The following is a 23052-nucleotide window of genomic DNA, read 5'->3' as shown; positions in this document are numbered from 1 at the left end:
CTTAAAAACCACATCTATGCTAAATCCTCCTACCAACTTCTTCAACCTATATATGCTTGGGGAACATACGGAATTACTACTAACTTCTTACTTTTCGCTTCATGTGTCCGTTCCATTTTTCCTTGTTTAAGATCTTTTATCAGCCTTTTTCCTATATCGTTGATTAGGACCCTTGGATACCCTGCGATTTCCAGTGTTTTTCGTGGTTTTTCACAACTGGAACTCATTTTATCCTGGCACGACCTATTTATTGCATGACTGAGCAGATCCCAAACTAAATCACTTAGTTTTTTTACCGTTTTTGAAATACTCGAATGGTATAGTGTTTTCTCATTCCTTTGCATAAATTCCGAGCACGTTTCACCATCATTTTTCGTGATACAGATATCAAGTATGACGATGGAAAGAAGATGTAGGGTAGAGAGAAAAGCAAATATAGGCAGCTAAAATTGAGTAATAAGGTCTTGGTTTTTACGGTTCAGTGTTGAGTCTTGTGTTGTCCTTTCAGGTGTTGCTCTGCACTGGGATTTTTTATAGCGATTTTAATGCTTTCTTGTTCGGTTGCTTTCGCAGGACCACCAGGACGGGGGTCGTCTTGAGGCTGTTCCCTCCTCGCTTCAATTTTGCAGCCCACTTATTCACCGTGCTGTTAAACGGGACATCCTTCCACATTGTCGCCACCATGCCCTAGTGGACGCCTGCTATAGCTAAGGCCTTCCGCGACAATTACTCAATGACAGCAGATAGCTTCTCTTTCTCCATTTTAGCTCGATTGCGATGATCGCCACCTACCGGTGGTCGCCACAGGAAAACGGCCTAGCGCACATTTCTGGTGGTGTCAGTCTTGAAGAATGCATGCGCCCTATGATAAGGAGTACTGTGTGCGTCTTCCACTCCTTCAGTGTTTTTTGTGTCGTAACTCCAGAAGAACCAAACAAGAACCAGCACCAACAAACCTATATCGCTGCATTAGTAAGCTATGATAAGGATTTGCATTTCTGCGTGCACTCCTGTGTCGCGCCAAGAACATACTTGACTCCCACTTATGAGGGCACAACTGCTATGAGCCTTCGTGGTTGTTGTTCTTGCTCTACATGCTTATCCACAAAGCCGATGTTGATTGGATTGGACAGTTGGCAGCAGGGTAAGAGACTGTGGAGTAGCAGAGAGTGAGAAAGACGTACTCCTCGATGTAACTTCCAAAGAGTCTGGGCTTTCAGAACTAGAGCCTTTGGGGTGATACAAGCCTCGATATTGGGTGGTCGCTCGGTGGGTGGCAGCAGGCAGCTGAGGTATTGGCTTTTCTCGACCTTAGGAGACGGGTATCCATTAGCATTCCCACAAGAGGTGCTCTGGTATTACCCAGTGCGCCTATGTTATATCGGCGTTTCACTGTATATTGGGTGCATAACTCAGTATAAGCATGAACAACGTACAATATAAATCATAGAGCCGTGCTCGTCCCACAGATAGTGGCATCAATTTCCCGCTCAAGTAGACGTCACGAGGGGAAGAAATACCCTAGGGCTTTACCTAAGAATGGAAGTGAAATAAGGGTGTTAGGATTCAGCACCTGGGTCGATACCTCGAAGAATATCTTCTCCTGGAGACGCTTGGACATCTTGCTCTCATGCGGCTCCACTGCAGCGAGCAAGGCTCACCAATGTCATCCGCCCTCTATGCCCGCCCTTCATTTGTTCGTTGGTTTCTCTTGAAATTATCCTGCCCATGGACGGTGCCGGCTGTACTATCTGGGGTTTTTCCTGGGTTTTCCTCAGACGCTTTCAGACATATGTCGGCACAGTTCCCCTAGAAGTCGGCCCAGGACGCACATTCCCCAGGGCGTCAGTCGTGACGTTGCCCACCTATGTGAGGCCGAGAACGGCGAGCCCTTTCACCATCACCACCTCCTCCCACCCTGCCCATGGACAACGAAGAGGAAGACAAAGGTTGAGTAGATTACACACGCCCAATGGGTCTGATCTCAGACTATTCGATGCCACAGATCGTGTTCGTTATTGTTTCGGAGGGTTTTGTTATCGTGCATGCCAGAGCGTTCCTGATGGAAGCTGATCTGAGGCTGGAACGCAGAAAAAAAGGACAACACAACACACAAGCCTCAAGTGGCTGAGACAATGAAAGACGGAAGTCGTTCAAAAGGTTAGCCAACTGTAGGACTCGAATCTACCAGAGGCAGTCCAGAAGATGTGGGTTCGAGTCCTACAGCTGGCTAGTCTTTTGAGTGACTACATGTCAGACAGTTGTTCTGCTTTTCTCCACGCAGAGAGGGCTCCGTAGGTTGTCCCTGTCATGTTGTGATATAGATCATTTACTCTTAGTGTCGGGAAACCATGTGTACTGGTATAAAAGTAGGCACACCAGCCAATAAACGTATTCACCATGGCAGCTCTTAGTCTGCATCATCTTCTCCAACACAAAAGTCCCCTAGTTTATTTATTTATTTATTTCAAAATAACTCCAAGTGTCCCTTGGGGACATTACATTGGGGAGTGGATTTCCCGCCACTCGTTAGCTTGTAACGACCGTAACGACGATGAAGCGATTAAGCCCCCAGGGCCCTTACCAATTGAACAAAGCTATCACGCCTCTCTAGTGACTTCAAAGGGTGCAGATGTACCCTAGGAATAGGTTTATGGGCAGGAGAACATTAGTCACTGTTATTATACAGGCATAGCTCTCTGTCCAGTAATACAGAAGATGGGGGTTCAAGTCCTACTACTGGCTAACCTTTCCAGTGACTGCCTTCTTTCATCATTCATTCCTTAGGCACTTGATGCTTTGTATGTATTTGTCTTTTCTATGTGTTCCAGTCTCGGAACACCAACTGCCATGTTCAAAAGAACTGGAATATGCCTCTGCAATCTGGGACCCATCCCAACATCTCTTAATCGCCAATGTAGAATTTGTACAGAACCGCACGGTTTGTGGCTCGTGATTTTCATCCTTTTTCCAGCGTCTCAGCCATTAAAGCCAAACTCTTTCTTACTCCTTTGATTACTAGATGAAAGGTATCAGGCCTGGCATTCTTTCATAAGTTATATTACGGTCACACTCCTCCCCACCCCACTTACTGTCAATCCCCTCACAAGTTACTTCCAAGACTTGATGACCCGCACAAAGTACTTGCTCCACCTACACAATCAAAAAAATTCCTCTACTCTCCGCACCAGCTGATGGTGTCAAACTGGAATGGCCTTCCTGCCCACATAGCATCAGGACAAAATTATCGTCATTTATTTCCAAGTGCTATGATCGTTTTCAGATCGAATGAATTTCTTTGTGGTGAGTGAACGAATTTTGTGTACATCATATTGGTATTTGTCTTTTTTGGATAAAAAAACCTCCCCCTTTATGTAAATCCCTTCACAAGGGTCTTTAAAGTAAACAAATGAAATGAAGAACTTCGTGATACTTTCATAGTTGGAGCATTTTTAATGCATGTTTTGAAACAGTGGCTGCTAAAAAGGTGTCAGACACCATTACAAAGGCTGCCGTCTGTATCAGGTAAATCATGATTTTTCCCAGAAGCCCAATAATGTATGACGCTGCATCACATATGCTATTTTGGAGCAATCTCTGCAGACATATTATGAAGATATTATCTGAATGCCACAATAAACTATATGAACCACATTTCATGTTACATCATCTTTGACTACAACATGCCTATTTGAGCAGCCCCAGATACAAAGCTTGGTTCCTCAAGGTCTACATCCTACTCGAACTGGATGTGCACTTTGCACACAAAAGGAAGATTGAGAATGAAAAAAAAAATGGCTAGGAAGCAAGCGAACTGGGGTTTTACATCATGAATGGAAGATTGGGGTTTTCGATAGTCAACTTGTGTAGTGAGCACTTCTGGAGGACTGAGAGCTGGAACCGGAGGTCACACACAGGGTAACCTGCATAACAGTCTGATTTACTTCCACATAACGGTCATTAAAATACTTGAGGTGCTTAAACAATACTATTTGGGTCCTATCAGACAGTACGAGTTCGAACAACACTTACGACATATTGACTGAATGGGTGGACAAAAGGATGCGTCAGAACAGGATTGGATTTGTGTGTGTGGTGGAATTGAGAGCCCAATGTAATTCTTACCAGGCGGAGCAGGCTGATGAGATGGTGCTTTGTGTCAGGGGTCAGCACAGCGGTTTATCCAGAATCCCAAGCATGGAGGAGTGTTGAAAAAAAGTTCGGGGGGAGGGGGGTCATTATTATGGTTACATCATTACCGACATGTGTCTACAGCTGAAATTGCAAGGGCACCCCCTGTAGGGGTTACTTTCACCTAGTATCTTGGGTATTTAAAGCATGTAGTAGTTACTATGGGAAAGGCTTTGCGTATCCGGTTCACCGTGCAGACTGGTATAACGATTCTTTTTCTTTTTTCAAGTTTGTGCAGCACCCACTTCACGAACTGTTGGTATGTAGTGTATCTATTTCCTGTATGAGACACGCAAGCTTTGAACAAAGCTAAAGCTAGTAGGACGCAGAGTATTAATTCAGCTGCATTCTTTCTGAATAAGTGACGAACAATAACGAAAAGTTCAGAAAAACTATTTTTGTATTGGAACCAACCAGCATGATTGTGCATGAGACACGTACGCTTCTTACTTGTGAATATGAGCGCTAGGTTCGTGCTGCCCTCGAAGTTCTAAATATGCTACTTTAAGAGCAGCTCCTTGCAACATAAGCACTCGACTTCTTTCGGCATTATTATGCATGAACCACTCCGGCCCCTTTACACGGCGCCGTCAAACATGAAATTTACACAAACTGTTCATGCGCTTCATCGTGATGGATGCTGAAAGCTCATCTAACAGTCTGTCGTTGGAACTTCCTCTTCATGTTGAAGTCGATTCCCGGCTCAACATTTCAAAAGCAAGGCCTTCAAACTCTGCTGCACGTAGCTGGTGCCTCTCAGCTGCTGAAAGGTAGCTGAAAAGCTGACTTATCGACTGCGCTGTGCTTCCGCGTCCATATTGAAAAAGCACCCAGCAATACGGAAGTTGTGGAAACCACCCGAACTTCCGGTGTGGACTTTCCACCAATAAACGTTGCGGGCGTTTGACGTCATACACATGGGAAAACCACTGCATAATAGCTAGAGTTTTGCGCTGATCGCACGAGTTGAGGGCAGAAATCGAAACCGCTTTTCGGCTCCTTGTTTGGAATAGTTGGCGGCTCCGCAGAGACGAAACGTTTCAGTTGTAACTTGGAGGCACCATGTAGGTTCGTTATCCATACAAACAAAGACACTGACCCGGTTCTGGTCAGAGTCCCTTTAAGAGGTGCTGTACCGAAGGAAAACAAATAGAAAGGTAACCAAATAATAATTTACGAAATTCTTGAGCTTGTGTTACTGTAGCGATATTGCTCGGAAGGTCATTCCATTCTACCATTCCATTCTAATGATTTTGAGAAAAAAAAACAACAACATTAGAATCACATAAAAAGCGGTCGACTTTATTTGGGTGATCAAGGCGGGGAAAGATGGCAGTGGATCGGCGAATCGGACACTGTTGTGAGGGAATGTTATGCAATAATTTATGAAAGAGATGACTATGCAGTGACTGATGTATAAAGGGGGAAAATCATTACAGATGAACCGTGCTGCTCTGTTTTGAATGGATTCTATGTTACTTATTAGGTACCTGTGGTGAGGATCCCATATTGATGATGGATATTCTAGTTCAGGACGAACTAATGTTAAGTACGTGAGACGTTTTAAGTTAGGTGGGGCCGATTTAAGATTACTTCGGATGAAGGCTAGGCTGTGATTACCATCTGAGATTATTTTATCAATGTGGTTATTCCATGTTAAATCCGCCGAAAGATGTACGCCGAAGTACTTGTAAGTACTAGAGGGCGTTATGAGGGTGTTGTTAAGGGTATACTGGAAGTGATGCGAGGTTTTACGGCGTTGGAAACGTACAAGTGAGCATTTGCTTAGGTTCAGTGGTATCTGCCAAGTGTCGCACCAGGGTTGGATTGAGGATAAGTCGTTCGGTAATGTTATTTCATCATCAGAGGAACACATTTTACGGTATAGCACGCAGTCATCGGCGAAGAGGCGGATTTGCGAACATAAGTTATCGGGAAGATCATTGATGTATACGGAAAACGGAAGACGGCCTAGTACAGATCCTTGGGGTATGCCGCAGCTAACGGGAGTGGATGATGAATCGTGACCATTGCAACTGACGAAGAGAAGACGTTGCGAGAGAAAATTACGTAGCCAGTGAATTATATTGCTGTCGAGATTCAGATCAGAAAGCTTAAGAAGGAGTGTGTCGAGTGGTACCCTATCGAAAGCTTTGTAAAAGTCAAGAAAAAGCGCATCGGTACGACATCCACTGTCTGAGTTAGATGTTATGTTATGTATGAAGCCTGCTAGTTGGGTTTCGCAAGACAGGTGCTTGCGAAAGCCGTGCTGATAGGGGAAGAAGTTGCTGCTCTCAAGGAAGTTAATTATGCGTCAGTAAAGTATGTGCTCGGGAATCTTACATGGAATGCTAGTTAAGGATATAGGACGATAGTTACTTGGGGATGACCGGTCACCGGACTTGTGGATAGGAATGACCTTTGCTAGCTTCCAGTCCGGAGGCAGGGTCCCTCCGTTTAATGATTGAGTATATATGCAGGACAAAATGATGCTCGAGATGTTCTTGGTACCAGAGAGGATTTTAGCATTAATGGAGTCTGCCCCACCGCTCGTGGAGAGTTTTAAAGAGTCAATGACCTTAGTGATTCCGCTGGGCGTGATGGTTATGCTGGTCATAGGAGCATAGTTCTTTGGCGACATGCTGGGATGGATAGCTGAGCAACGTGTGGAGAAAACTGACGAGAAAAAGTTAGCAAAAGCGGAGGCACAATGCTCGGGTGGAATGAAAGTACCTGATTCGTTTTTAAGGCTAATTGAGCTTTCCTTGGGAGGTTTCAAACAATTCCAAAATTTCCTGGGGTTGTTTACTAGTAAAGAAGGTAAATCAGTGTTAAAGTATTTATGCTTTGCGAACTTTAATTCTGATGTATATTCACGGTTGGCTTCAGAGTACTTAGACCAAGCTTGAGTAGTTTTACTTAGTCTAGCCGATCTAAACAGGCGGTTTTTCTTGTTTAGCAGTTTGCCGAGACGTTTTGTGAACCAAGGTGCATGAGAGAAACACTTAATGCGGACTTTGAGCACGTATAACTCCTCGAGGTGACGAAGTGCATCCCTGAACAAAGCCCAGTTTTCCCCAACTGAGCGAGATGTGTACTGATTAAGAAAACAGGTGTTATATAGAGAAGTCAGGCCATTGTTTATAGCGGAAAAGTTGGCTCTGTTATAGGCACTAATTAGTTTAGTGCTGTGTTTACGTGACAGGGGGCAATAAGAAGACGTACTAAATAAAATTGCCTTGTGGTCGCTAAGGCCATCGAATGCTGATAACTGAGATGTATCATCAGGGTGTGATCCCAAGGTCCAAAAGGTATTCAGTGTTTGATGCAACTCCGCGACCGGTCCGACCGGGTCGGCTCCCGACCATGGTCCGGCATACGGTTTGCAACACGGGGATGTCAATGGTCCGTTATCGGCAGCCTGTATCGTACCCCAAAGATTTCCCGAGGTGCAGCCAATGCACACTTCCGGGTACCTCCTACCCCACAAACAAGAGTTAATTTGCGCGATTTTTAAAAACAAAATCAATATGTCATTGTAGAAAACTCTTTATTGCATCATAGTCACAATATACATGGGTTCTTTAATGCATCACTTCACCAGCAATAAAAAAAAAGAGTGTTACATTGAAAGTATCTAACCACCAGTCCCGCATATGTACTATTTACTTCACAAATATTCACTTAACACAGGTTCTATGGAACAGAGGTAGAAGTTGGAACTCGTTGCCAGTGAAGTTAGACTGTTGAAAGATGGAAGTCACTGAGAAGGTTAGGCAGAACATAATTGTAGGCCGGTTCTACGTTAGCTCAGACAGGGAGGTCCCATGGACCTTCTGAATTTTCATGATTTTTTTATATATATTTAGACGGTCATCGCAGATGATGATCAACATTGGTAAAATTAATCATTCGAATACTTTCCGTGCAAAAAATCGAGAAATCCAGCCCTGAATTCGATTGTTGCAATTTTGCCGTCTTTGCACGTGTATACATCCTGAGTTTTAAAAGATATCGTAGTGCAATTTTTTTGTGCTTTAGTATACCTACCTGCCAGCACTCCGAGCGCAAATTTAGGCGCACAGGTGCAACACTGTATCGTATAAAAAGCGGCGAACATGCTCTGTCGCGCAGTTTTGTTCAAACTTCGACGCTTCTTGCTCTGACTGTAGATATCTCCGACACGTTCGTACGCAGTGGGGCCGCGTTTTAACGCGCTAATCAGCAGTATACGCCTTTGGAGAAGAAGTTTTTTGCGTTAGATGAAAGCCCTAACATCGGGCCATATCCTGGCAAAATATATACGAAATCAAGTGGGACCTTTTTGAGAAATACACGCGCAAAATCCATGTTTATTTCGAAATATGCCCAAACATTTGCCTATTTCAGCAAATGCCGCTAGGAAGTATATGCAGGATAGATATATCAGATGAAAGAGCATTAAAAGGTGAGTGAGCTGATACCAAGTATTGCGATCAGGGATAGCTAGAGATATCAGGCGTCGAAATTAGGACAAAAGTGCGCGAGAGGGCATGTTCGCCATTTTTTATAGCACACAGCGTTGCACCTGCGCGCTAAAATTGGCTCTCTGACATCGGGCCTGTAGCATAAAGCAGCAATAGCATAAAGCATAAATAAATAAAGCAGCATCAAAAAATTGCACAACAATATCTCTTAACACTCGGGAGGTATACGCGTGCAAACGCGGCAAAACTGAAACATCCGAATTCAGGGCCGGATTTTCTCGATTTTTTTGCACGGAAGCTATTCGGCATTCATAATATACGATGAGCTTATAAATATAAAAAATACTGAAGACCCAGGAGGTCGAAGGGACCTCCCTGCCTGAACTGACGTGAAACCGGCCCGTAACTAAATTTCAAACGCAGTTACACATGTAATAAAACGTAATGAAAATTGACGTGATGTTCCTAAGCTACTTTAGAAATGTAACAGGTTACCTTCAAGTTATTTTCTACTTAATGTATATACTTTTCAGCTCCTGACCTGTCTATATGGTTAATTCAGACCTTGCTGTCACAATGGGCGATTCAAGACAAAAATGCACAGTACAAAAATGATATCAATATCTGCTACGACAAAACAAGCCTACATTTATAGGCTTCTTTAGGGAGGGATTTGATGATTTTGATCTCGTAATAAGGCACATGAAAAAGGAGCACAAAGCAAGTTTATATGCTCTACGAGTTGTCCCCTACATACATATCCCAGAACCGTGCCAAGTTTTAATCCTGCTACTCAATGTCCTCTATCATTATCAATACACTGCTTATCGTTAAGATGCGCGATACCTGAGCTTCCTAATGCTCGGCTAAAAAATAATTTGTAACATTGACCGTGTAACAACAGGAGTTACTCGCGCCGTGCACGTGCCATCTTTCATCTCAAGTCATGGGGGGAGGACTCAGCCTGCGATGTTTGTAGACCAGATTCGAACAAAAGGAACTTGGAACTTTCTTCAAGTTACTTTGACGAACTTAACCCCCCACCCCCGAAACAAAAGAAAAAGGGAAAGGAACAAGCTCCTCAAGAAGTTACTGGAGCTCAAAAGCAAAGAGCTATGCAAAAAGTTTCTAGAAAATAGCTAAGCCGAGTAGCCTAGTTACAATATCGAGTTACTGGTAACGAGTTACGCCCAACAACATAGAACACATGAACAACTTGAGAATTCGTACTACATGTGTCATGATCGTTCTATACCTTCTTTAAGAAAATAGAAGAAATATTTGCGCACCTTTGCTAATACGAGGGCAACATACACACAATTTGGGAACCACAATCTAAGAAAAAAGGTGTGAGGAGGTGGTAACTTCCTTAGTTACCTTCTATGCCAACATAGCGTCTGATAAGGGGTGTAAAAAGGTGGTAAAAGAAATTACCATCCATCCAAATTACAACAAAAGGGTGTACGCCCCCCTCGCTCACCAAATCAGAAGCGGCAACCCTATTATTCGTGTCAGAGAGTGAGGTAGCAGGTAAAACTTTGCAACCTTTTAGACACAACATATGCGACAACTATTACCTCCTAAAAGGTCTAATTGCTCCACCCTTTTTTCTGAGAGTGCAGTATGGCACATGTAGGGTGACTCGTACCCTTGTCTTTAGGAGAAATATTAATGTATCAAGAAGATGCCTTTTCTTATGGCTTTCTTGCTAAGAAGGCCTCTTATTATGGATATCTGAAGTCCTTTTAAAAGAAAAACAACACAGCATACCAGATTGTATTCCTTTCAAGCAAGCATCACAGCGCGGTAGGTTCATAGTGTTGTAACCGAAGTGCGGGGTGGATTCTGAAAGTGGAATCGCTTGAGGTCAGGGTTTTACTGAGAAAAGTACACCACACCACACACACAAGTGTGCACCACAAGATGCACACGTTATTGAATACAGACCAAATAGCTAAACTTACAGTTTTCAGCATGACATGACAAGATCCGCTAGAAAAATCTTGACCATCATCACTGGCTCTGAGGCAGAGATCTGGTGTTGGGCACTTCGGTGATACCTTCATCAAGGCATTGATTTTTTTTAAGCACGCTCTGGTAGTGGTCCAGCATGACGTTCTGAATGAAAGATCAGGATAGCTTTCATTCACTCACAGTTTCAAACAAATTGACATAGCATGCGTCGATCACATTACGCAAACGGATTAAAGCGGAATAATTTATTCACTTCGGAGGTTCTTTTTTTTCTTTTCTTTTTATTTAGAATGGTTACAAAAAACGAACCTTAAGCAGAAGTCCTCCAGCATTCCAGTTTTGTACGCACGCAGGAGATGGAAAGCACTGCTGCAGCACGCAGTCGTCCTGAGAAATGGTTATATTTCATTTAATGTCAAATACACAATACATACGATTCCACACTTTACTGAACCATATTTTCACCAAAACGGAGTCCATTATCCTAAAAGCAACGCATAAACCACAATGGATCACTGAACTCGAAACTATGCGATGCTGCGCTGCTAAGTTTCGAGAGAAGCCTTCTAGAACGGTGTGACTCATGTTGAAATGCATCTATGAGTAACGTTTATCAATGCGAGGAATACCACAAAAAGAAATAGCACTTACCACTCGATGAATTGCTTAAAAATGTTGGAATTCTTCGAAAGTTTTGGGAGCACGGCCGGATACATTCGTTTCTCGCAGCGAGAGCGACGGGGACTCCGAGAGTGCAAACACGGCTGGATGATCGAGGAACATCATTGGCCAGATTCGAAACTGTCGGTTACGTGATTGCATCACTCGGCGCCTGACAGTCTGCGAAGAGAAATCCGTTGCTGCACCCCGGTCATGTAACTGATTATCGTGAAGTGATCAGATCAGCATCGGGGAGCGATCCTATATTTTGGTCACATGAACAAGGTCAGTCCAGACCTGGAAATGGTCAGAGCAGTATCGGGGAGCGATCCTATATTATTGTTTACATGACCAAAAGGAGACCAGAGCGGGAAATGATCAGGGCACCGTCGGGGGACCACCTTATCTTCTCTAATGTTCTACCTCCTCAGTTCCCACATTGCTGGAAACCAGTCGGGCACTATCGCCCGTTCAGGAGCCGAAGCCCACATTGCGTTCCCATTCTTTTCCCGAGGGTTTGTGCTGCCTGGGTAATATATGTATGTATACATGTGTAAAATGAGTAACTAAAATGTCAAGAAAAGGATGACTATGGTTATTCTGCTTCTCTATCGTAAAATCGTTATTTCGCTTTTTACACATGTACCAGTCGATCTTGCTATTGACGTGGCAAAATGTCGCCTATCTTCTGACGATGCGCTACCCGATCGTACCACTCTGTCTGTGACTGAGATCACCTCTTTACTTTCGTTTTGTTTGACAGAAACATACTTCAAGGTTGACAACCAGGTGTACAAACGGGATCACTCTGCTTTACACTTTGCAAAATAAACTTCGAGAATAAACTCCTCGAAATAAATCGCGAAAAAATCCACCGTGTAAAGATAAAGCCGTAAAAATCAACTTTTGCGATGCAAACGCTTCAGATTCAAACTTTCAAAATAAATCGTCTCTGATTCGTCGACAGGCACGACAGCCTCAGAGCAGCGAAGGCTTTTGGCTCCCGCGTCTCAAAATAGTTCCCCGCAGGGTGAGGCTCTTTGCGGTGGGCTGGGAACGAGAGTGCCGAGTCTGGACGAATCGTTTACTGTATTCTCCGCCGGCTATCAGGATTCTGTTGCAACTGCAGTTTATGCTTTGTTCTGCTACTCGCCTGTCAAATTTGAGTATGTCGAACTCTGAATTCGTGTCGTGTCACCAAATGAGTTCCCGGTGTTGGTTCCAGCTATGGTGGTCACCTGCTACATTATGAACATTGTCGCGCACATCGCCACTCTCCTGCAGGGCTCCGTTGGTTGTGAAATCGTAGAGTTGAAAAGTGACGATCGACGAAAAAGCCTGATTCCGATACCGTGTGGATGTGTTGTGTTTGTCCGTCTGTATGTGTTTGTGTGTGTTCCAGCCTCAGAACCGTAGAATCGTGAAATCGGAACCTGCTTGTGGTTTTCCTTGTGAGCCTACGTTCTAATAAATGCAGGGAACGGGTATTGGACAGACTCTCGAAATGCATTTCTGGAAATAAGCTGGATATAAATGTGAAGAAATTGTGTGTTTGTTTGCAAGAAAAAACTATTTTCTCTCGGATGAATAACTTGAGTCAGCAGAGGTGCCTTAATTTTTTTTCTAACCCGCATACGGTAATTTCAAAGTGTAACGAAATAAGATTCTAATTTCAGGAACATCCCCATTGATTCGCGCACCTTCCTAGACAACGATTTGCCATGCAAACGCTGCAAGAGATGTATCTAGACATAATACTTCAAGCACTTTGTTTTGACTGGTCTTTGAATGCCCTGGAACCTAAGAATGACATTTTCAAGGTATTAAAAACCATGAAATTTTCTCACCGAAATTTTTGCGTCTTTTTTATTTGCGTGGATATACGGTGCAAATTCTGGTTATCAGATGTCGGAACTGAAGAAAACCAAGCGCAATAAGTAACTGAAACCAGAAGTGTGAGAAATGAATGGCACCCTCTGTTGTATTTCTTTGCCTTCCTTTCTCTCCTATGATCTTCACATTCAGAAATCCACAAGTACGTTTATTAGCAGGTCACTCTTTATGCTAAGCACCCACGGCAAGAAGAGGTCTAAAATTTACGGTACCAGCTACTTCATTGTATGGTACCCTTGCATCTATTTTTACAGCGTATAAATATTGTGCTGAAATATGAAATCGCTATAAAACTTGCATCCTGCTGCTTGCAGCTCTGCAGCGTTGTTTCTTCCTCACGTTCAAGTGAAAAGGCAAAAAGAATGCTCCGAGACTTACTCTCACACAACCATTATTTCGGGGCCATGTCCTCGCACTAAATGGTCACGAGCATGCTTTTGAAAACTATAGCGGCACATAGGGAAACCGATGTTGCATTTGCACTGACCTTCTATTTCCAATAATTAGACGAGACGTAATTAGTAGATCCACTTCGGATGTGGAACATGTTGTCATCCCTTATAACTGCAAAAATATGATTTCTCCAAGAATAAAAAAATCAGTCCATGGACACGCTATATGCACCGCACCTAATAGAAATTACCAGTGGTTGCTGAAAATGTACTGGTATTTGTATTTTACATGATATATAGCCCACATTTTCTTTTTGACCAGCTATGCCAGTGTGAGAGCTCCTACGCAGGACTAGCTAATTCCTCTTCTTTGTCCTCCATGCAGTCACATATATGTTACACTACAAGGAAGCTAGCTGGTACCACAGTACCAAACAGGTGAATTAACATGAACACAATCACATAGCAGAGTGAATAACAACCACCATTATTGACTTAGTCTGCTTGGTCGATGGCAACTGGAGGTGGCATATTTCTTTCCTCAGATTTTTTTTTATTGGTTTGTTCCAGCTAAAAACAGAAGCCATACACTGAGCAGCAGGGCATAATAAAACCCTCCATAAGCATCACTTTGCCTCTTTGGCTTTGGCAAGCATGGCTTTGCCTCCACAAGCATGACTTTGACATAATTGCTTTGTGCCGTGATAAAGGGTACTATGACTGTGTTCGCAGTACCATTTAAAACGTTGGCACCTATAGGGCTAGATTGCAGCCCCCTATTGCGTGCAGATATTCTGATGCCTGCAGAGCTGTAAGCTCTTTCCTTCCGGGTGAAATAAAGCTTGAAGACTGCATACGTTGTGGCTCACTGCCAAAGAGATACGGTTGGAAGAAATTACTGGACATACAGCACAGTGGGGCATGTTCCACCCCGGCCACAAGGAGGTGCTATTACTTTAAGCCACCTTCTGTTAATGCAGCAAAAACACCTATTTCCACTGAAAGAAAGACTTTGGGCTTTTTTTCTGTTGTGGTTGAATGGCACACGAGGTCATAATAAATTGTTTCCAAAAGCTGTTACGTCGCATTCTGACATGATCTGAGCCAATATGGTCAGCTGATGCTATAAGATCTACAGAAAACACATGCCAGCAGATTCTGAACATGCTATAGGAGAAGGTATACCCTTGTAATGATGACATTTGTTCACTTTCCGGATGACTTCAGGTATGTGAAAACAATCATAAATGCTGACAAGGCTGTTATGAAGCAGCGACTGCAACTAATCTGTAGAACTGGGCAGAACAGTTGAATGCAAAATTTGTTCAAAGTGTGCCATAGCGTCATACAGATGGGATATGAATGAGCTGACGAAACATTTTTCTTGCGTAAGAACAAATACACCTGTAGGTTCTCAAAATGAAAAAGCAGAGTGTCGATTTTTTTAGACTAAAATGGTTTTATTGCCAAAATCCACGAGAATCACCGTCATCACATTAAGAGGTTTCAACTGTACACCAAGTAATAAGAAACATGTGCTTACTTTTTCTGCAATCAAGATGTGAATTACATCGTTCAGTTGCAGGCTTCAATGAAAAATCACTGCTTGTGATGCCACTGCTGAGTGAGTATGTCACTGCTAGTTGTGGTGGCGCGGCTACCAAGAAGAAGATGCGCGAGAGCACGATATTCTACTCTGGCGTGTGCCAGTTATTCTTTGAGTTCTTGGGCTGTTGAAGCCATGTCCGTTTCCTGTTCAGTCTTCTATTAAAGAGGTTTGTTGAACCCACCCTACGGTTATCTCAACTGGCGACGAGCGAAGGACTTCTCAGAAGATGCAGGGGGATGAGTCTCGAGTTATTTCAACCGGAGCAGGTTCGGACGATGGTGTTCGGCGGTTTCGCAGCCCTGGAACGTTTGATCCTGACAAGGAAGATTGGAACCTCTATGAGATCAGGTTTCTAGCGGCTATACGTGTGGCAAGAGTCACGGACGATGCGGACAAGAGTGGACTTCTAATTTCGTCGCTGAGTCCGGCAGTCTTCAAGCGGCTCTATAACCTGCTGCAACCGAGGAACATCATGGAGGTACCTTTCAAGGATCTTACTGCAACGTTATCTGACCATTTCACTCCGAAACGGTTCAAGGAGTTTGAGAGATACAAGCTTTTCTCAAATCGTCAAGAGGACGGTGAGTCAGTGAAGGATTTCGTTGAGCGGTTGTCGGCAATCATTTCCCGCTGTGAATATGAAGGAGAGTCTGACGTCCGAGCATGTTCCCTGATGACAGCGTTCATCGTAGGCCTCCGGGATCAGCGCATCCGCGCGCGACTTGTTCTGGAAAAGACCTTGACAATGGACACAGCGATCCGGCTCGCTGAAAGTTTTCTGGCCGCGGAGGAAGAGTCGAAGCAGTTGCATGCAGAACCCTCTGTGCACAAGGTGACAGTCAAGCCGGAGAGCAAGGAACGATGTTTCCGGTGTGGAAATTCAAACCACTCGCAAGAAACGTGCAGATTCCGCAACGAGGACTGTCACGCCTGTGGCAAAACCGGACACATCTCGAAAATGTGTCGTTCATCCGCTTCACAGGGAACGCGGAAGAAAGGTAAACATTTTCGGAAGGTGAAGCTTGTGACCGACGTGTTTCTTGCGGACGACCAAGACGGGAAGTTCATTGCTTGTAGTATCAAAGACAAGGACGTCATCCTGCAGGTCGATACGGGATCGCGGGCAACACTTCTGGATGAAAGGACGTTCAAGAGGTTGGGTGAGCCAGAGCTATACCAATCTCCGTACCGTCTTCGTGCTTTCAACAAGGACGAGATACCACTTCGTGGAGCAGCAGATCTCGATGTTTCCATAGGTGGAAGGGTAGAAAAGCTTCAGGCACTCTTTACCCGGATGGAACATACCAATCTGCTTGGAAGGGATTGGATACGTGAGCTTGGCATCGACCTCAACACATTATTCGTGGGCAAGATATTGACAGCTCCGAAGTTGGAAGGCGTCTTAGGAACGTACCCGGATCTTTTTCGAAGCCAACTAGGAAGGTGCACCAAGGCTTTAGTCCACCTTCATCTCAAGAAAGACGCTGAGCCGAAATTCTTCAAGCCCCGGCCGATCCCTTTTGCGTCTCGGGAAGCGGTTGAAGCTGACCTGCAACGGCAAGTACAGAATGGGGTGCTGGAACCTATCGAGGTGTCGGAATGGGCCACTCCCATTGTAGTGGTGCCCAAGCCAAATGGAGCCGTACGAGTCTGCGGAGACTTCAGCGTCACTGTGAATCCGCAGATCGAAATCGCACAGTACCCGTTACCTAGACCTGAAGAACTTCTGGCGACATTAAATGGCGGTGAAAAGTTCACGAAATTAGACTTGTCCGAAGCATACCTACAGATGGAGCTGGACGAAGAAGCTAAGAAAATCTTGGTGATCAATACTCACAAGGGCCTTTTTCAATTCAATCGAATGCCCTTCGGCATCGCATCTGCCCCAGCCGTTTTCCAGCGTACCATGGAACAGGTGATCGCAGGGATTCCTTCTGTAGCCTGTTATCTCGACGACATCATCGTGACTGGCCGAAACGACAAAGAGCATCTGGAAACCTTAGAGCAAGTTTTGTCACGTCTCCGCGAGTTCGGCTTCACTCTCAAGAGGGAGAAATGTGCCTTCCTGCAGCGGCAGGTTGAGTATTTGGGACACGTGGTTACTGCGGAAGGTTTCCGACCATCACCCAAAAAAAGTATCAGCGATTCTGAACATGCCACCGCCAACACAAGTTTCAGAACTGCGCTCATTTTTGGGGCTGGTACAGCACTACGGAAAGTATCTGCCGTCCTTGTCCGATATTTGTGCTCCACTCAACAGCCTACTCAAGAAGTCGACATCTTGGCAATGGTCTGCGTCTTGCGTAGATGCGTTTGAAACAATCAAGAGGAAGCTCGCCTCCGCTGAAGTACTCACCCATTATGACCCACGGAAGGACATATTTCTGGCGGTGGATGCTTCTTCGAAAGGTATTGGGGCCGTCATCTATCATCGCATCAACGGCGAAGACCGACCGATTGCGCACGCTTCGAAGACACTGACACCAGCCCAGACAAAATATGCTCAAATAGAACGGGAAGCCCTTGCTATTATTTTTGGCGTCCGAAAATTTCATCAGTATTTGTGGGGACGGAAGTTTACACTCTTCACCGACCACAAGCCGTTAACTGTAATTTTTGGACCCTCAAAGGGCATTCCCGCGACAACGGCGAGTCGTCTGCAACGGTGGGCCATCATTCTAATGAGCTACGCGTTCGACATACAGTTTAAATCGACGACGAACATCGCAAATGCAGATGGCCTGTCTAGGTTGCCCGAAGGCGCCGATCTGGAGTTCGATCAGCAAATGGAAGAAGGTATTTTCAACGTTGTGGACGAGGAGATTAATGCGGTGCAGGATTTTCGCATGCACACTCTTCCAGTCAGAGCTAAGCAGATTGCTGAGGCGACTCTTCAGGATCGATACTTGAAGCAAGTAAAAGAGTACATTGCAAGTGGCTGGCCCGAACGCGTAGAACAGGAGTTGGTTCCGTACTGGCAACGACGAGCTGAACTTACAACACACCGTGAGTGCGTTCTTTGGGGCCTACGCACCGTTATACCTCAAAAGTATCGCGCAGCCCTTCTGGATACGCTCCACGAGTGTCATGTAGGACAAAATAAAATGAAGATGTTGGCTCGCTCATATCTGTGGTGGCCAGGGCTGGACAAAGACATTGAATCCAGAGTGAGAGGTTGCGATCAATGTGCGTCCGTTGCAGAGCAAGAGGTTCCTGTGCCACTTCACCAATGGGAGCCGCCGGATAAGCCGTGGTATCGTCTGCACGCAGATTTTGCAGAGCTTCATGGGAAGCATTATCTCATAGTCATCGACAGCTTTAGCAAGTGGCCAGACGTGAGGACTATGACAACAACGACTGCAGACAAAACGATAGACACGCTCAGAGACATCTTCACTCAAAATGGGCTCCCTGAGGTTTTCGTGACGGACAACGGACCTCCGTTCACAAGTCAACAGTTTCGGAAATTTCTCGAAGACCAGGGAATTCACCATGTGCTAACGCCCCCTTACCATCCCAAATCAAACGGATTGGCAGAGAATTTTGTGCGGACATTTAAGACTGCTCTGCGCCGTTCAAGCGGAGGGGGAAGGGAAAGCATAGGGGAATTCCTCTTCAAGTACCGAGTCACTCCCCATGTGACCACAGGGCGTCCACCCTGTGAGCTTCTCAATGGCAGACACTACCGCTCTGTTTTGGATCTTGTGCGACCACCTGGACCAATCCCTTTGGTGATGTTTTCAGGTGCCAGGGAACGTCAAAAGAGATGTCATGACAGGCGAGCGCGCGACAGGTCGTTTGGAAGCAACGCGAAGGTGTGGATGCTGGACCCTCATCAGAAAGGTCATTGGAAATGTGGCACCGTTGTGGACAAAGAAGGATCAGTCATTTTCAAGGTTCGGGATCTTTCTGGGAAGGTACAACGGGTACACAAAGACCATCTCAAGGCAAGAGAGTCTTCCGATACCTGGGATACTGAATCACTTCCCAAACCCCCGACAGAACATGAGCCACCGGAAGAACCAACATTTCCTCTACCCTTCCCGGAAGTTGAGGACACTTGCAGTGAGGACGGCCACCACCGTACGACGCAAGATGCCCAGCCGTCTCAAGTGGCAGGAGCTGCTCCTTCAGGAGAAAAGTCTCCTCCTTTGAGTACAACCACACGTAGGTATCCGGTCAGGAGGCGTCGGCCGGTAGATCGTTTCCAACCGACTTAAAGGGGGAGGTATTGTGGTGGCGCGGCTACCAAGAAGAAGATGCGCGAGAGCACGATATTCTACTCTGGCGTGTGCCAGTTATTCTTTGAGTTCTTGGGCTGTTGAAGCCATGTCCGTTTCCTGTTCAGTCTTCTATTAAAGAGGTTTGTTGAACCCACCCTACGGTTATCTCACTAGTGACGCAACATGTGATTCCAGTGTCTTTCACCCCACCCCATGCTATTTCATGAGGAGTTAGCATCAGAATCAATGAGCTTGCATGATGCACTTATGAAGGGTAACTTCATGTGTGCCGGTAAACCTACTGCAGTGCTAATTTAACATGTAGTTTGTGGCTGTGGAGCACACTCATATGAGTATGCCATGTGAACTAGGGGAGCATTTTCTGCCATAAACATTAGATGAGCGAGGACCCCAAAAAATGTAAGCACTGTTTACGTGCATTTGACAACCTACATTTTTATTACTGAGAGGCTCTCTTCGTAGCAGGAAAGGGTGCTGGCAATGTGGCACATGTTCATAAGATGTAGAATCAGAGACACAGAAAAAAATTGACAGCATATCATGATCTGAATCATGTCGTGTTTCTGTCACCTGTTCTGCATTTGTTAATATTTTTGTGTAGTTGCTGGATTTTAGCCCAACAGCAGGGGTCAGCAATTAGAGAACATCCAGAACATGCAAGGCATACATTTCCTCATTCTCCGCATTCCTCATTCAAATAACGTTGAAGAAGTAACCATGTGAAGAAACAATACAACAGTGGAGCTGGCTCCAGTACGCTACAATATGTCACACGTAACAATATACAGTATGCCTCAGTGTTCCCCAAACGATGTGTCAGGACCCCCATTGAAGCCGCAATAGCCCAAACGGGGCCCAAGAGAAAGCAGATGAAGTGAGCGCAACATGCCACAAAACCAAGGAAACTATCTCGCTACGACTGCATTATATTGAAGTTGTTTTACAAAAATGCAAGTTCAGTTCAGAACACAATCAGTCGGGAAACAAGCTAACTCGCAGTGATGCTTTCAACCAAGTGTGTCGCAGTATTCCTCACTGTATCATGGCGAGACCCTGGACCTACATCAGACGCTGCTTGCGCGCACTAGTATAACATTCATACTACTGTATATGTATCAGGGCAGAGTTTAAGCTTCATGAGCGCGAGAGAGTGCCTGAGACAGTGATCTCAGTTGTCTCGCGACGTAAACTCCCAATTATTAACACACATGCACAGACGGGGAAAGACACCGGCTGTCACACAGACAGCTATCCCGAAAGCTATGCCAATCTTTGTCGATGCACCCATGAATCCACAGGAAGACTGCCGACGCTCTCCCACTCGTATTAAGTACGTGTAGCTTGAACTACAAACAGTTTGGTGCACACTCCACAAAACGAGAACAGCTGATTGCTGATTTCAAGGACGGTTCAACAGAGGAGCAATTTTAGGGGAGTTCGAACGTGGCGCCAGTCGTCGGTGCAACAATTTCCAGAGCGAACCGACCTCGATCAGCTCAGATAACGCTTTTTTATTCTTTTTCGTTTTAGTATTATTTATTATTATTTTTGTTTCATTTCCAATTCTAATTCCAATTCCAGCTCAACCCCTCAGCGCGCTGACACTAGTGCAACGTAGAGTCAATAAATCTCGCTTCCCTAAGGAGAAGAGTATTTGAAGTATATTCATGTTTTGTGATTCCTTTTTCCTCTCCCTACGTTCCAGAAACATACGGTTTCCGAGCCAAGACAATATTGTTGCGAGCGCAGTTGACATAGAGAAGTATATCCAGATCCCGTGCCGTGAAGACCATCACCCCAAACGTGGTTGCCACGGTTTCGGTTTTGGCCCATGTGCATGTTAAAATTCAGGGATGGATATTTTAATACACGTGTTTCAAAATATTTTAACGTGGTGTGGATTTTAACTAGGACAGTCTCCCATATCGGTATCTGGCTTTTGTTCAAGACGTCCTTATTAGAGTTAATTAATGAATTTAATTGATTAGTCATCCTTAGTAATTATAGCCATTCTTGGAAAAGATACGCGCCCGTAGAACTCCCTGTGAAAATGACGTGCTCTCGTGGCTTTTTGATAAAAATTTGTCCAAGCTGAAACACGCACACACACACGCACACACAAAAAAAAAACGAGAACGTGCCACAAAGGCATACTTCGTGGTCGTAGCCATTTCTAATAGATTTCCTGAGATCGCGGGTTCGAACCCGGCCGAGGACGCCAGCAATTTGGTGGCAGGGTACAAGTTGCTTAGACACGCCGTCTTCCGCGAGGGACGTTAAATATGGGGTGCCGTGTGATGAGCTTTCATCGCACGTTAAAGAACCCTCAGGTGGGCAAAAGCGATCCACAGACCGACCGCTGTGGCGTCGCTCATGATCTCAGTTGTCTCGCGACGTAAACCCCCAATTATAAAAATAATATAATATATAAATGTATAATCTAATAGATTTTTTAAAATAAAACAACTAGAACTACGTGTACATTAGTTTCGCACTTACGCATATACGAGTGGAGGAAAACCTTATCTGCAAGGTATTTTGGCGTTCTAATTTCCATAATTCACTAAGATGTAATTTTTTTTATGAAGCTGTTTTTCTTTCTTTCGAGACACAGAAAGAGCAGAATTGCTGGCAATCTCCCGTCATGTTCGTTTTAGATAATGAGATATGAATCCTTCATATCTGCATGCTTCAAATTATTATCCACAGAGGTGACATTTGTTTGTAGTGCGCCCGGACGTTTCAGGTCTTCCATTACGGAGATACCTCGCTCGCACTATTCTACTTCCCTTATCCGTTAGGGCGTCGGAAGTCCTTCACGGCAAGGAGGAGCGAGCCCTAACCTAACCTGAAGGAGAGCACTGCGGGACATGGAGTTAGGGATTGAGAAGTGTGGCATATACAAAGAGGTCCTCAGGGGGGAAATTTGGGGGGGGGGAGGAGAGCCACCGTGAAAACTCGAGGAGCGGTGGACTGTTGGACTGTTCCCCCCCCCCCCCCCCAAACTGTTCAAGGTACAGGTGAGTGATTCCATCTCAACTCAGGCAGGGTGGTCCGGACACCATCACCGATTTCCCTTGAAAAAAATAGATGTTGTACCGCAACACGCATACACACAGGAGCAACAAATATTTTGGTACTATGTGTTGTGGTCCGCCAGAAAAAAAAAAAAAAATCCCAAAGAAATTGACTCGCCGACGGAGCTTTCTGATGGAACGACTTTGACATTTTATTCCTCGCCATCGGACGGTCCCAAACTATAGATTTTTTGCACAATATGTCAGGTACGTCGACGACTTTCCGCGTGCGCAAACAGCACTGGTCAAGTCTATTTTGATCTTTAATTTAAAATCGCCGAAGTTGCAACAAAATTGACATTTTGCTCATATTCGTCTTTAGGCTGTACTCCTGCCATACATACCATCGAGATATACGAGGTACCGCTGTGTAGGTCGAAGCATAGTCTTTAAATTGACGTCAAATTTACATGTCTGTACCTCGCCCACTTTCGTCAAGGCGGTGTAGAGTACAGCTATGTTTTCAAAAATTTGTTGTTTTTTTTTTACTCTCGTTCCTGAAAAACCCCAGCTGCGATTTTCTTCATATTTTGTATTAATATAGCC

General features: G+C 44.8%; 1 protein-coding gene across 1 annotated transcript; it reads left to right on the top strand.

Annotated features, from left to right (window-relative positions):
- The first annotated feature begins 15411 nt into the window (after window positions 1-15411).
- Window positions 15412-18491, top strand: LOC135379200 (uncharacterized protein K02A2.6-like). The gene is made up of 3 exons (XM_064612447.1): window positions 15412-17386; window positions 17493-18274; window positions 18387-18491. The coding sequence occupies exons 1-3, from the start codon at window positions 15412-15414 to the stop codon at window positions 18489-18491; spliced, it is 2862 nt and encodes a 953-aa protein (XP_064468517.1).
- The last annotated feature ends 4561 nt before the right edge of the window (window positions 18492-23052 follow it).

This window comes from Ornithodoros turicata, chromosome 1 (assembly GCF_037126465.1).
Source record: "Ornithodoros turicata isolate Travis chromosome 1, ASM3712646v1, whole genome shotgun sequence".
NCBI lineage: Eukaryota > Metazoa > Arthropoda > Arachnida > Ixodida > Argasidae > Ornithodoros > Ornithodoros turicata.
The sequence above is the reverse complement of the archived record's forward strand: the minus strand, read 5'-3'. Positions and strand labels throughout refer to the sequence as shown.